This window comes from Theileria parva (assembly GCF_000165365.1).
Source record: "Theileria parva strain Muguga chromosome 3 map unlocalized ctg_530, whole genome shotgun sequence".
Classification (NCBI taxonomy): Eukaryota; Apicomplexa; class Aconoidasida; order Piroplasmida; family Theileriidae; genus Theileria; species Theileria parva.
The window spans coordinates 1,068,407-1,081,951 of record NW_876245.1 but is presented as its reverse complement, the minus strand read 5'-3'; the positions used below and the strand labels follow the sequence as shown (position 1 = coordinate 1,081,951).

Below are 13,545 nucleotides of genomic sequence, written 5' to 3'. Positions count from 1 at the left end.
ACACAGAATTTATTCGTTTCAATGTATAATTCTAAATTTTAACGTTTGCGAGTTTGTTCATTTTAAAATTTTGAGTTTGGAGTTTAATTTTTTGTTAACTGCCACTTTTCAGCTGTGTCCGTCATACACATGAAAGAATCATGTGGTAATGGTCACAAATAGACTAAATTAGACGAAACCGATAAGATGAAGACAATTTTAGTTTTTAAAGATGTGGTTCATGAGAGAAATACGTCAAAGTTTCACAGGAAAACGGGCTGTTCACTCCCCCTACACATTTACCAATTTCTGAGCATATTCGTTACCTTCATAATCTCTTTCATCCACTACTACGTAGTGCTGCCCATATCGGTTTTCAATAATACACTATTCTACGTTATTTCGTCTCTTCTTTTACTGCTGGTGGTAGTTTTTTACACTATCGTATCACTGATTGACCCAGTGGATCCCAACGCCTCATCGGTTATATATCCTAAAACTGAGTATAAGAATAAAATAGGTAAGTTCTTGAAGTATTTTTCTAAAACGCAAACGGACTCAAATGAGAAAACAGAGTCATTAAATCCCAATTTCGGTTCACTAAATGAAGTAAAGGACACGGAATCCAAATCAACTGATTCCACAAGTCCCCTAGCAAACCCTCAGAATGGAACACAACCTTCTAATATGCAAATGGAAATGTCTCACTGTAACGTATGTGAGTATGTAGACCCCAGTAGTAAGCACTGTAATGTATGTAACAAATGTATTACGAAGTTTGACCACCACTGTGTTTGGGTCAATAACTGCATCGGATCGGTAAACTATTTGTATTTTATCCTTTTGTTGCTTTTCGCCCTGGTGTTTTTGACATATAACTACGTTTTAACTTTTTATATCGTATTCTCATTCAAAGACATTGCCCTGGCACATGAAAAGTTTCGAGCACTGGTTCTCAATATTTCAAATAAATACTTTAAGGCGGTGTTACTAGGATCAGGGCTTTTTAACCTGATTCCCTTTCTATTTCTGTTATACCTTTTTGTGTTTCATCTTTTCCTTATTTACACCGGCCAGACAACTTATCAGTACTATATAAGAAGGATGGAACAACTGGTGAGTTTCAGCTTTTAAACGAATTTTAGGACAATGGGAAATCCTCTGAAGTACAAGATGCGGAAGAAGGGCCTAGGCAAACTCGTTGTTTCGACTATATAATAATAAAAAAGAGGTAATTTAGACCCACAGCATTAGTTTTAGGCGGCTCAAAAACAAGCAGAAGGAAACAAAGGAAAGTGTTTAAAAATTAACAACTTGTAATTATAGTAAAAGTATATACACAAATAGAACTAGTGAGAAATTGGTATATGGATTTACATTAAATTTTACTGTTTCTGTTCATCCTCTGGCTTATGATTTCTGGACGTGGACGTGGAAGTTGAAGTAGACCTTTTCATGAGGTCGGCGTATGCATCATTCACGAGAGACGGGTCGAAATCTTCCTTGGAAGGAACGAATTGCGATTGTGGTGACTGAGGCATGTTGAGAAATGGCCCTGAAGCCGGCCTTGTCTCAACGACGTTCATGCCAGGAATATTCGTGTAGAGCTGAGAGGATCTCACAACACGTCTAGACAAATGAGTCGAAGTCGGATGGGAGACCAGGTGCGTTTGACGAACAGGGACTTGAGTTCCATCCAAGCCATTAGCGTTAGTTTGAGAGGTGGGAGGAACGGAAGGATCGCAATTAGGCTCCGTTCCCACCACTGGAGGAGGGGTGCTATTAAGGGTTTCCCTAACCCTCTCCTCTTCGCCGCGAACTACCCATTGCCTCAATTCCTCATTGTAATAAAAGTTGTTCTCCTCCCCAAGCTAAATAATGAGTTAAAACGGTAAACCATTAACTTACATGAGCAGAAGTAAAGGAATCGCCCTCCTCATCAGTCTTATTGGTCAATAATTTTTTAAGAAATCCTAAAAATAAAAATAAAAAAAATTAAAGAAAAACATACTTGCCATTTTCAAAGTTATATTTAATTAAATAAAAATTAAAACAATTAATAGTGGTCTGTACAAAAGCAAAATAATAAGTTACAATAATGGTACCCAGACCACTGGGGTGTTATTATATTGGTAATTTACCCAGTGATGAAAAAAATAAAACTACGTTTATACAAGTCTGGACCGAACAAACATATATATGTAAATTTTTTAAAAATATTATATTCTACAAAGAAAGGTAATATTTTACAAAGTTTAAAAAATTCGAAAAAGAGGTGACATATACTTTACATTTAAACCCATCAGGTCCTTCTTTAAAAAATCTAACCTAATTAATACAATTATTAACATTTTTTAATTTAAATGTGTTAAAAATTACCCTGTATTTTTGAGGAGCTCCACACCTATCCACAGTCCATATTTCTTCAGATAACAACGAATTATCCTGAAAAAATGTTTTAAAATTGTTTAAAAGTTATAAAAATTACCGTTTTATTTTTTAAAAATCCGAAAAATTGGAACGGTTTCTCAGTTTTAGAAATGTCAATCAGTAGCCTGTCGTTTTTGCAGTCTTTATACGATATTACCTCAATATTTTGTATCTAATGATATTTAATTTTAATATGAATATAATAAAATACCTTGAAAAGAGCTTGTCTGAACAAAGCGTTTCTAATTTCCTTTCTGACAGAATTAGCCTTTATTTCGTAAGCTTTAACATGAGAATAGTTTAAAAGTCCCTTAGGCTGAATTGAAACATCACACAAACTCGGTTCTACAGCTTTCAAGGTCCGATTTTCCTCTAACCAACCCTGCGATCTAAATGGCGGGAATCTCAATAGATACTTTTTATCACTAACATCCATTAATTATTTATATTACAGAAATTATATTTGTCAACAAATAATTAAAATTCAGTTTTTATAATTAATTCTTTGTATTTTTCACACTATTAAATAACTAAATTATGTGCTGTATAGGTTAACTCAATAATCTTCTATGCATAAAAATGTTCTTTTAATCAACTTTTCAAAATGTATCGGATTAATTTTTTATATACTATTAATTTTTGACTCCTTAACTGTGAAATCTTATGTTAAGTGGGACTTCTGTAAAATAACTAATCATGAAATGAGTAATATCATTTTCAACAACATCAAAAATAGTTTAAATAAGCTAGAAATCAGTAATTTTGTTAATGTGTTTCAATTTAAATCAAAAAATTTCATTTTGCCGGTTTACGCTTTCAGAGAAAGTAAATTGAGACCCTTGTTCCGTCCCATATTTACATCTGGAACTCATTACACCAACAACTATAATAAATTCCTTAAACTATCAAATGTAGATGTCAACATGACCGACACGACAGTTTCGTTAGATTTGGATGTTTATCGCAACTACACAGATAAATCTGGAAGAGCCAAGTTTAAAATCACGGAATCAGAGAATAGACTTTTCAACTTACTTAACGAATGCGTAGACTTTTACGATTTGCAAATGGGTAACCTAATTCCTTCTTAAATTCTGTTTCAGATCTTAGAGTCGTTGGAGGCTGGGTTAGAGATAAACTCCTTGATAAGAATAACAAGGACATTGATATTGCAATACCAAAAATGACAGGAATTAAGTTTTGTGAATATTTGAATAATTTTACAAAGGATAAATACGGCTTTTCTAGGACTGTTGGAGTGGTAAAAAGGTGTCCTGAACAGTCTAAACACCTTGAAACCGCAACAATGAACCTGTTGGGGTTTGATGTAGACTTTGTTAATCTTAGAACTGAAGATTATTCCTCAAATACTAGGATTCCTGATATGAAAATTGGAACTCCACTAGAAGATGCTATGAGGCGTGACTTTACAGTTAATTCTCTGTTTTACAACATTTCTAAGAATTTTATTGAGGACTTTACGGGAACTGGTCTTGAAGACTTGAAAAATGGCATAATTAGAACATGTTCATCACCCTTTGAAACATTCATGGACGACCCTCTTAGACTAATTAGGGCAGTTAGATTTAGCTCACGTTTTAACTTTGAACTAGACGAAAAACTTACAGATTCCATAAATGAACAGGTTTTAAAGGCACTATCTCAAAAGGTATTAAATACTAGAAATATTCATTATTTTACAAATTAATAATATTTATTTGAAGGGTTTCACATGGTTATAGGTTACTAGACCAAGAATATCTCAGGAAATCGAAAATATTTTACTGAAAAGTGATGTTTCAGAGGCATTTAACTTAATGTATAAATTCAAAATCTTACACGTCCTTCTTAATGTGCCTCCATACGACTATGATGAAGAGGAAAAGAAGCGTATGAAGAGGCAAATTACTGACGACATGCTCACCAAATCATGTTCACTAATGGAAAGGTTAAAGAAGTCAAAGTTTCCAGAAATTGATTACAAATGCTTATACTTGTCAGCACTTGTGACACCAACCCGAGGTAAAATTAAATATATTAGTTTTCAATATTGTTATTCAAAAATTGTTAGAGCTTCCTCCTATTGGGAAAATGTCAGTTGCTGAATATTTGGTCAAGGAACTTTTAAAACTTTCAAATCAATATTCCTCCAGGTTCTTTTGTAACCCTTTAAAAAATTTTCAGATCTCACACTATTTCTCAAGGCTCTGTTACCTTTGCAAAGTTCCTGGATGATTCTAAAGTGGATCGAGTTTCTCTAGGCTCAGTAATTAGGTCAATAGGTCCCCTATGGAAGGTAATTTCTATCTGAAACCTATATACATATTTTCACTTTTGGTAATAAAAATTCTTTAGGAATCATTGTTATTATGCTTAGCTGAATTGGATAAAGGTATTTGATTTCATTTAATATTTTAGTAGACTATAAAGTGTATAATGAACTGGTTCCACTTGCTAATGACCTTAGGATAACTGAAGCTTATAACTTTAAAGCTCCAATCACAGGCCAAGAGGTTTGAGTTATATATTTCATTAAATGTATTTTAGTTGATGGACCTTTTACCTAAAATAACTTCTGGGCCAGAATTCAAGAAAGCTTTGGAATTTCAAGTTACCGAGCGACTTAAAAATGAGAATATAAACAAGGACGAATTGAAGGATAAGCTGAAATCTCACTTTAGCAATTTCCTCTAATCATTTTAAAATATATATTTGATTATATTGTCTTGAACAATGTTTATAACAATGTTTATATTTATAATAAAATAATAACAATATATTACAGGTTATTAATATTGTACAATTGCTATTCTTCGTCCTCTAAATCCACGACATTTGAGTCCTGTAGAAATTTATGAATTTAAAGCTTACAGGCTTTGACTCTAGGGAAATCGTCGAGTTGAAGAAGGAAAGTAAATCTCTCTGCTTATGTAATTTACCCTTTGACTTTAAGTAGGCTATTACTGCTTCAGATTCATCATCAGTGATGTAAATGTATCGGCCCTGGTCATCCAGTAGGCCTGAAAATAAAATTTACATATTAAAATTTACCAAAAAGCTTATTCTGGTCTTCTAGTTCCTGAATACGCTTAATAACCTCCTAAAAAATAAATATTTTTAAAAACTTACACTAGCTTTCAGAGAGAACCGAGCTGACAACTCTTCAACGTTGGATAATTTTTTTGAAACGATGTAATTGATAAAGTCGTCAACTGTGTACTGGTTCGTTTCAGAAATTGTTCCTTTACTCTCTACAACGAAGGTAGCGGCAAGCTCCTGGTAGGCCCTCTCCTCTTCCTCTCGTTTCTTTCTTTCCTAATCCATTATTATTAAGTATAACATTGATGATAATACCTGCTCCTCCATCAAGGTTTCCCTTTCAAGTCTTTTTGCCTCTATCTGCTCCTGCTTCTTGGCAAGCAGTTTCCTTCTCTCCTCACGTTCTTCATCTTCCAGCGCTTTCAGCCGCCTTCTCTCCTCTTTTATTTCTTGACGCTTCCTCTGTTTGGCAGTTAGCATCTTTTTGGGTTTATCCTCGTCCTCGCCGTCCTCGTTGGTCACACCTTCATTTGTTTCATCCAGTGTTACAATATTCGGTCGATGAGATGAAACTGAGCCTCCTTCCTCAGGCTCTGGGAATATCGGCTTAGATCTAAACCTACACATTATAAATACAATGAACTTTGGTGAAAAAATAGTGGAATTACTTGAAGAAGTATAATAAAAGAAATATGATGGTAAATAGGGAGAGAACGACTGCTGTAGCGACTGGAGATACGGAAGGAGTCGTATCTTCAGCCATTTATTAAAGAAAACTAAATAATTTACACGACATTATTGAAAATAATTGTTTAATAAACTGCTCATGGGGGTTGTGTATGCTGGTCATGGAATCTTCCCTAAATATAATAATTGTTGATGGACTCAGTAGATTTTAATACACATGAAAAGTTTAAAAATTTCCCTCCACTCTATACGGAACAAGTTAGAAAAATACTAACTATAAATAATTTTTCAGATCAACAACTTGACACTCTCCAAGCAGCTTGAAATATGGCACAAGATAATAAACGACGAAGTTACGGCCAATTACAGCCTTCATAAACTGGGAACTGCAAGTGTTAACTTTCCTCCTTTTAAAAACGAAGAGATTTTGAGGAACGTCGACGTCTCATTTCTGGCTTTGATTCTGGGATATCTTGTTGAAAAGCAGTACGCCTTTTACTTACACCCTATTCAGTTCTTTTGCAAGAAGAACAATGTTTCTATTTGGGGAGCCCTTTTTTTAAAGAAGAGTCACAAAGGAAGCACTCTATATCAAATTCACCAAGACTACACAAAGGCACTTAATTCCAAGGATAACAAAGTTGAAGGTGACGAAATCGAGTCTCTGAAGAAAAAACGCAACCTTTTGCTCAAGTCTAAGTTTAATTTCGGAGTGTTTCCATATCCTCTCACAGAAATGGCAAACTCAGTTCTTGAATGCATTAAATCGCAATGTACAACCAGAGACATCGAGACTGTTTATCACATCTTCTACAGTAAGAGAGAGTGTAACAAAGACTTTAACAAGTTTCCAGAGGAAAACCTCGCCTTCATCCTCTCCTATTTATGTGTAAATAATAAACTAACACTTTCATTCAATGACTCAGTCCCTCTCGATTCACTAAATAATAAAAATGTCGGACTTCAGCTCTTGTAATATAACTTCTACACTTTTATTTTTAGATAAACTTCCACTTTTAATGTTAAACTGTTCAATATAATACAATAAGTATACTATGTGGAATGTATAAAATTGATAAAATATTAGGGTTCCTGACCCAGTAGTGAAAATAAGTACCGTTCAAGGGCAGACAGGATGAACCAGGGAATCTCAGATAGAAGATTAACCCCAAAAAACTTAGGAAAGGAGTCACAGAACTTAAGATAGAAGTTAGTTGTGTCGTAAATGAAGTTAAATGGAGGTAAATAGGGGTTAATTTGAATCAGTGTGTCCAGAAAAGTTCTTGCGATAACTAAGGTCCTGAATATCCTTATCAAATATATGGACAACATGATCAACGTTGCGGAATTTGATATCAGAGCGTCCTTTAAGGACATGTATCTTGCGATAACGTTTCTTGGTGTTTGATCGGGTAAGTTAAATCCAGGAGGATTTGTATACCTATCTTCCAATTCATTTGTAAACACATTATTACTATCTTCGTGTAACCTCACTTGAAGACTTTTATTTTTAAACCTTGATAAAAGGTCTTTTGCGATATGTTTAGTTTTAAAACTATGAGTTGGAGCCTCGAAATACTTATGACCAAATGTGTTAATAAAAGAGTATGAATTATTGGGTAAAAAATAAGATTCTACGAATAAATTATTTAAAAATATTAGGAATAATCCTGAATATGCTCTAATGTGTATGATCATTTCCAAATGCTTAAATTATCCTACTAAAGTAACATCCCCCCATCATTCTCGGAACAAATTAAATATACTTGATATAATAATTCGTGAATTAACTTTTTTTAAATGAGTTCTACTATTTTAAATTCCATCAATTCCCTTGATTACTCATTGGAAGTTGAAAGTGATGGAAACTTCGGGAAATTTACAGACCAGCTGGTTTACGAAGTTGTGAAACTCAGTGAATGCGACTACGATCCAGAAACTGAAACTTTTTATTACCTTTGTCCCTGTGGAGACCTCTTTGAAATTGCTTTAGAAGACCTTTTGAAGGGTAAATTTGATTAAATTTAATAATTACTTTAGGTAATCTCATCTCAGAATGTCCAAGCTGTTCCCTTAGAATTAGAATTGATTTGAAACCTGGTGATTTGGACCAATTTGTAAACATGAAGACCGTTTAAAACTCCCAAGCAATACTGTACCATACTAATTTTTATTTAATTTTATTCCAGTAATTTATTTTACATATTTAACCAAGTGGTTACTATATTAAATACTATTAGAGTATTAGAAGGTCGTTTTTCTTGTTAGATCTGCTAATAGCGGGAGTTTGAAGGTCATCCACAACATCCTTTCTTCTTCTGGACCTGGGATATATCCTAAAAATTAGTGAAAATAAAGATTCACTTACTGAATTGGTGTTCCAGTTAGACCAAATGCGTTTCTCATGTATTTCTCCAAGTATTCCTTATAGTCATCAGTCATTAATTCAGAATCGTTACAGAAAACGGTAAATCCAGGCGGTTTAGAATGGACCTAATTTTTATTATAACCATCAAATTGGCAATATTATTATTGGTTCATTCTTAAAATACGTTAAAAGAATACCTGAGTGGCATAGTAGATGTTAAGTCTTCTCCCATGAGTAACAGGTAGTCTCCTGTTGAACGTGGCGTCCTTCAAAACTTTATTGACCAGATTTGTAGGCAGATTTGAACAGTACTGAAGGTGGATTTATTAATCTGAAAGTACCTGTTTATATGTTTTCTGAATAGATTCAAAGATATTCTGGACCTTTTGCCCTGATTTTGCGGAGGTAATTAGAACATCTGCATAGTCCAGCCAATACAACTTCTCTCGAACATATCCAACAACCTAAAAATATTGTATCTGTTAGAGTTACATTGTCAAAAATTGAAGGTGTTTTGTCGACCAAGTCCCACTTGTTGCACACTATTATTGCGGCTTTGTTTTCATCTTTTATCTCCTCAGCCATTTTTACATCGTTTTTGGAAATTCCCCAAGATGAGTCTATCACCAAAATACAAACGTCACTGGCTCTTATTGACTAAAAAAACTTAATATGGAAATAAATTACCTTTAATGAACTTTTTTGAGACAAATAACTCCTTCTGTCCTTGGTCAGTAGTTTCATGCCAGCGGTATCGACAAATGACATTTTTTCACCTCCTAAAACTTTAATTCACTGTTTACCTTACCATAAGTCACAAACACCTTTGTTGAGTCCTGTGTAGTGCCTTCATCAGGTGAAACTATACACCTGTTTTCACCGATCAGCTTATTGATCAATGATGATTTACCGCTGTTAGGTCTGAAATAAAGTTTAATGGATAAATCTAAGAAATTTATACCTTCCTATAAAGGCAACGACAATTTGTGAGTCTTCAACGATTTCTCCCGTCTCAAAGTCCTCAACGCACCTAAAAATTTTAACTCAAAACACAATACTTGTCTAGTAATTCTGCAAGTCCTGTCCCATGCAAAGCACTCACTGGGTACGGGGTTCCGAGTCCTAATTTCCAAAATTCCTAATAATCCATATTATTTACAAATAATATTAGTGTGTTACTTGGGCCAGTATGTCTCCTCTTCTATATGATTCTGCCTTGTTGACACAGAGAAGTATTTCCAAATCTCTTCTTTTCTTGGTATGCTTAAAGAGATAGTCTCTAATTTCATAGTCCATTGAAGTAAGTCCTTCCTAACGATCAATACATTATAAATAAAAATACCAAAGCATCCACAACAAAGATAATTTTAGATGACTCCTTGATAGCAGTATTAATTTGAGATTTAATCTAAGAACTAATTTAGAAATTAAAGATAAATTACTTCATCAGAGTAAAGTTGGTCATCATCATAACCTCCAGTATCTATTATTCGAAAGTATTTCCCGTTCCAGTCAGCAATTGAGTACTGACGGTCCCTTAAAATGAAATTTAAGTTCAGGAAGAACAAACCTTGTGGTTCCAGGGGCGTCATTTACTACACTTCCGTAATGAAACTAAAGAAAACATTGACACATTTTAGTATTTAAGTAAATTACAAGTTTTGTGATGCGATTGAATATGGAAGATTTCCCTACGTTCGGTCTTCCAACAATTGACACGATCCTGTTTTTAACTTTCAAGTTTTCAGGATCTATTTGAGCCGTTGTTGTATTATGGCTCAAGTCAGGATCCTTTTCTAACCAAATCGTGTGTTTTCTATAATATTTATCAACATTGTTAGGGGAAATTAGTCTAAATTCTTCTGAAAAGTTCGAAACGACAAAATTAACCAAAATAAGGAAAAGGTTCATTTACACATTTTAAGAATCACTTCATTAAAATAATTTTCATACTATACATTAAAATATTAATACGTATTTATAAAAGAGAAATAAACCACACCACATATGATATTAATAATAGATTAATAAAAGTGATGTGTAACGAAATAATTCAATTTCCCGATAAATTTTACAAATTTAAAATAGATTCCATCATTTTAAAATTAGTTTACTGTTTTTTAAAGAATGACCTAAACATGAATTACGAAAAGGTTAAACCAACATGATTGAAACTTGATTTAATTTTTTGGGTTCTAAACTCTTGTTTGTGAATCCATATTTCCCATTTAAACTCTTTTTAACACCGTCATCAGTTGTATTTGGTCTTGAACTATTAACAGAGGAGCTCTGTTTCTCAGCGGTTTGCTTAGTTTCCTTAACAACTTCAACAAAGTCCTCAGATTCTTCCACTACGAAGTATCCGTTTTCTATATAACTGCTCTTCTTACAGACCTAAATTTTAAATATACTAGGTAAACAATACCTTTTCCATAACTTTGGTAGTTTTTGGTGATTCTGATTTCTTTACCAGCTCAATTTTAGGTTCTAAATATATTACAATTGCCATAAAAATACCATATATAGTTATTTTTTGCTCCACTTTTGTATCAGTCTCATTCTTAGTTTTCCTTTTTAGCCTAGGTCTTTTATGTTCAAGTTGGGCCTTATCCTCTTTATCAGATACTGCTTCCTTTCGTTTCTTTTCTCTAGATTCCGGACTAGTGTCAGAATCTTCCACTTCAATAGGTTCATCAAAAGAGTCAGACTTAAATAATGACACATCTTCCTTCTGCTCTTCATGTTTCTTAGGTTTTCTAGATTCTGAATCCATCTTATACTGGTCCAACTCAGTCTTAACATGTTCTGCTTTGGATACTTTAACGGGTTCCCTCTTCACTTCTTGGACTTTAACTGGCTCCTTCTTCACTTCTTGGACTTTGACACTAGGTTGAGATAGAATACTAAATATGATATTAGATTTTAAACCAAACCTTTTCCCGAAATCCCTCACTTTAATATTACTTACTCTTAAATTTACAAACCTACACTCCATAAATGTTTTATTAAATACCCCGGAATATATAACTCATTTGTATCTTGGCATCTAAGCATTTCCTCCTTAGAGAGTTCCAAAAAGGTAAAAAACATGTTCTTGTATGCGTCTTGTAAGTTTTCGGTGCAACTTGAGACACCGTATACAGAAGATTGTAAGTTTGGGTACTTGGAGGACAGTTCTGAGAATTATAAACTGAGGAGCACATACCTTGTAATTCTTCTCCGGATACGATAGACAAGTTAATATTATCTTCATCAGTATTGTATTGTACAGTATATAAAATGGAATAGTCTTCATTCTTTGAGACATATTGTTTAAAAAGCCTAAGATTTAAATTAGAATCTATGTGTTTTATTATGGATTAAATTACTCTTTAGATTCTTCAACTGACAAATTAAGCTTAGAAGAAACAAACGGCACGTTAGCCTGAAAAGAAGTTGAAATGTGTATATACAACGTACGCTTCCATAATCCGATAAAAGTTTTCCAAGTGAAGATAAATGTTCTTCCATGAGAAACTTAAATTAAAATAAGTAAATATTAAATGATGAATAAACGAGAAAAAATAAGAACTAATTAATAATTATTAATAGAATTCTTCACAGTATTTATGTGTGGTTTAACTAGTTAAATTACTTGCAAACATTTTGTTTTTATTATTTTTATGGGAGGAAAAGGAAAACTAGATCTTGAAAAGATTTATAATTTCCTTTTGAACAGTTTGGATGATAGAGTTTCAATAGAAGGATTCGCCTTTGAGCCAATTAAACTGGGCGGATTATACTGGTCCCTTACAGCAATTTCTTTATTAAAAGGACCTCCAAATTCCATTGTTCATCCTAAAACAAAGGAAACATTGGAATCCATGTCCATCAAATTTTTATCCCTTTCAAAAAATGATGACGGTGCTTTTGGATTCGGCCCTAAACATCCTTCTAATCTTATCGCAACACATGTATGAAAATTTATTACACATCTTATTAGTATATTTTATATTTATGATTTTTCATTTTTGTTTTAATTTTTTACGTTTAGTACGCTATCTTGACATTGGCTCTTATTAACAGGCTGGATTTTATAAACCGGAACGATATTATTAAATTTATTTCAACTCTTCAGGTAGAATTTCTTACTGTAATATGTTTTCAGAATAAAGATGGAAGTTTTTCGTCCGACAAATACGGGGAGTCTGACTGTAGGTGCGTTTCTTTTTCCTTTAAAATACGTTCAGAAATTCATACAGCGCCTTAGTGTGTCTTTCTCTACTTGCAGGTCTGAATAATATCGATTTAAGGAAAGCAGTTGACTTTATTTTATCCTGCAGAAACTTCGATGGCGGGTTCGCCTGGCAGCCCATGAACGAATCCCATGCAGCTGCTTGTTTCTGCTGTATTGGAGCTCTTGCAGAACTTGATTTACTTTCCCTTATTGACTCAGACAAACTGGGCTTCTGGCTCTCTGAAAGACAAACTACAGGTTAATACTATACCAAATAAACTATATAATACTGTATAATTAACTATATTGAGTAGATGGTGGGTTAAATGGCAGACCAGAGAAGAAATCTGATATATGTTATTCTTGGTGGATTTTATCAGTTTTATGTAACATAGGTACTATAAAGAGTTTTATTTCTGAGTAGGTCGTCTTGACTGGGTAAATCACGATCAGTTGGTGGAATTCATAATCGAGTCCCAAAGTCAGTCTGACGGTGGAATTGCTTATTTTCCAGGTTATATGGGTGATGTTTGTCATACCTTTTTTGCTCTCTGTGGCATTTCTCTGATTGATTCCCAAAGGTACAATTTGACCCAAATCCACCCAGTCTATGCAACAACATTGGAAACAGTTGAAAGATTAAAACGTTTCAAACTATTAAACACAACCGATTCGTAGTGTAATCACAAGTTTACTACACTGAACCAACCCTTAGAGCACGAGCCCTTAACATGCAAGTGGAACAGAAATAAATGTAATGAGTAAAATGTACACTAGTTATGAATGTATGAATTTATCTATCACATTACTGATTGTGGTTATCACA

The 13,545-nt window shown here is 33.5% G+C and overlaps 11 protein-coding genes across 11 annotated transcripts; 5 read left to right on the top strand and 6 right to left on the bottom strand.

The window, feature by feature from the left end:
- The first annotated feature begins 24 nt into the window (after positions 1-24).
- On the top strand, positions 25-1,296 carry TpMuguga_03g00510 (DHHC palmitoyltransferase family protein). The gene is made up of 3 exons (XM_061305716.1): positions 25-1,095; positions 1,125-1,210; positions 1,240-1,296. The coding sequence occupies exons 1-3, from the start codon at positions 187-189 to the stop codon at positions 1,280-1,282; spliced, it is 1,038 nt and encodes a 345-aa protein (XP_061161789.1). The 5' UTR covers positions 25-186; the 3' UTR covers positions 1,283-1,296.
- A 43-nt stretch (positions 1,297-1,339) lies between these two features.
- TpMuguga_03g00509 (uncharacterized protein) lies at positions 1,340-2,076 on the bottom strand. The gene is made up of 3 exons (XM_758444.2): positions 1,991-2,076; positions 1,888-1,952; positions 1,340-1,850 (listed from the first exon to the last, which is right to left on the bottom strand). Exons 1-3 carry the CDS (start codon positions 1,995-1,997, stop codon positions 1,365-1,367), a joined length of 558 nt encoding a protein of 185 aa, XP_763537.2. The 5' UTR covers positions 1,998-2,076; the 3' UTR covers positions 1,340-1,364.
- Positions 2,077-2,182: 106 nt separating this feature from the next.
- On the bottom strand, positions 2,183-3,044 carry TpMuguga_03g00508 (uncharacterized protein). The gene is made up of 4 exons (XM_758443.2): positions 2,621-3,044; positions 2,468-2,581; positions 2,359-2,424; positions 2,183-2,307 (listed from the first exon to the last, which is right to left on the bottom strand). The coding sequence occupies exons 1-4, from the start codon at positions 2,843-2,845 to the stop codon at positions 2,206-2,208; spliced, it is 507 nt and encodes a 168-aa protein (XP_763536.2). The 5' UTR covers positions 2,846-3,044; the 3' UTR covers positions 2,183-2,205.
- CCA1 (Poly A polymerase head domain protein) lies at positions 2,916-5,118 on the top strand. The gene is made up of 8 exons (XM_061305715.1): positions 2,916-3,480; positions 3,513-4,078; positions 4,152-4,431; positions 4,481-4,562; positions 4,594-4,705; positions 4,765-4,801; positions 4,828-4,922; positions 4,957-5,118. Exons 1-8 carry the CDS (start codon positions 2,979-2,981, stop codon positions 5,101-5,103), a joined length of 1,821 nt encoding a protein of 606 aa, XP_061161049.1. The 5' UTR covers positions 2,916-2,978; the 3' UTR covers positions 5,104-5,118.
- A 52-nt stretch (positions 5,119-5,170) lies between these two features.
- TpMuguga_03g00506 (DDRGK domain protein) lies at positions 5,171-6,296 on the bottom strand. Its single transcript, XM_758441.2, has 6 exons — positions 6,117-6,296; positions 5,764-6,067; positions 5,539-5,724; positions 5,461-5,509; positions 5,281-5,429; positions 5,171-5,251 (listed from the first exon to the last, which is right to left on the bottom strand). The coding sequence occupies exons 1-6, from the start codon at positions 6,209-6,211 to the stop codon at positions 5,216-5,218; spliced, it is 819 nt and encodes a 272-aa protein (XP_763534.1). The 5' UTR covers positions 6,212-6,296; the 3' UTR covers positions 5,171-5,215.
- A 26-nt stretch (positions 6,297-6,322) lies between these two features.
- TpMuguga_03g00505 (ESCRT-II complex subunit family protein) lies at positions 6,323-7,186 on the top strand. Its single transcript, XM_758440.2, has 2 exons — positions 6,323-6,393; positions 6,428-7,186. Exons 1-2 carry the CDS (start codon positions 6,328-6,330, stop codon positions 7,109-7,111), a joined length of 750 nt encoding a protein of 249 aa, XP_763533.1. The 5' UTR covers positions 6,323-6,327; the 3' UTR covers positions 7,112-7,186.
- A 32-nt stretch (positions 7,187-7,218) lies between these two features.
- On the bottom strand, positions 7,219-7,833 carry TpMuguga_03g00504 (putative integral membrane protein; the record flags this gene model as incomplete). The annotated part of the gene is made up of 1 exon (XM_758439.1): positions 7,219-7,833. The coding sequence occupies one exon, from the start codon at positions 7,831-7,833 to the stop codon at positions 7,219-7,221; it is 615 nt and encodes a 204-aa protein (XP_763532.1).
- DPH3 (Diphthamide biosynthesis protein 3) lies at positions 7,753-8,331 on the top strand. The gene is made up of 2 exons (XM_758438.2): positions 7,753-8,143; positions 8,176-8,331. Exons 1-2 carry the CDS (start codon positions 7,936-7,938, stop codon positions 8,271-8,273), a joined length of 306 nt encoding a protein of 101 aa, XP_763531.1. The 5' UTR covers positions 7,753-7,935; the 3' UTR covers positions 8,274-8,331.
- A 40-nt stretch (positions 8,332-8,371) lies between these two features.
- Positions 8,372-10,469, bottom strand: der (ribosome-associated GTPase EngA; the record flags this gene model as incomplete). Its single annotated transcript, XM_061305714.1, has 14 exons — positions 10,160-10,469; positions 10,074-10,117; positions 9,946-10,039; positions 9,846-9,911; positions 9,683-9,814; positions 9,562-9,641; positions 9,465-9,533; positions 9,312-9,424; positions 9,191-9,282; positions 8,996-9,160; positions 8,845-8,967; positions 8,701-8,814; positions 8,504-8,628; positions 8,372-8,471 (listed from the first exon to the last, which is right to left on the bottom strand). The coding sequence occupies exons 1-14, from the start codon at positions 10,412-10,414 to the stop codon at positions 8,372-8,374; spliced, it is 1,572 nt and encodes a 523-aa protein (XP_061161048.1). The 5' UTR covers positions 10,415-10,469.
- Positions 10,470-10,613: 144 nt separating this feature from the next.
- On the bottom strand, positions 10,614-12,092 carry TpMuguga_03g00501 (uncharacterized protein; the record flags this gene model as incomplete). Its single annotated transcript, XM_061305713.1, has 9 exons — positions 11,963-12,092; positions 11,872-11,927; positions 11,709-11,824; positions 11,517-11,679; positions 11,437-11,487; positions 11,021-11,406; positions 10,929-10,990; positions 10,668-10,897; positions 10,614-10,635 (listed from the first exon to the last, which is right to left on the bottom strand). Exons 1-9 carry the CDS (start codon positions 12,011-12,013, stop codon positions 10,614-10,616), a joined length of 1,137 nt encoding a protein of 378 aa, XP_061161047.1. The 5' UTR covers positions 12,014-12,092.
- A 55-nt stretch (positions 12,093-12,147) lies between these two features.
- Positions 12,148-13,486, top strand: rabggtb (Geranylgeranyl transferase type-2 subunit beta 2). Its single transcript, XM_061305712.1, has 6 exons — positions 12,148-12,456; positions 12,537-12,620; positions 12,651-12,700; positions 12,733-12,977; positions 13,034-13,114; positions 13,144-13,486. Exons 1-6 carry the CDS (start codon positions 12,166-12,168, stop codon positions 13,395-13,397), a joined length of 1,005 nt encoding a protein of 334 aa, XP_061161046.1. The 5' UTR covers positions 12,148-12,165; the 3' UTR covers positions 13,398-13,486.
- Positions 13,487-13,545: the final 59 nt, after the last annotated feature.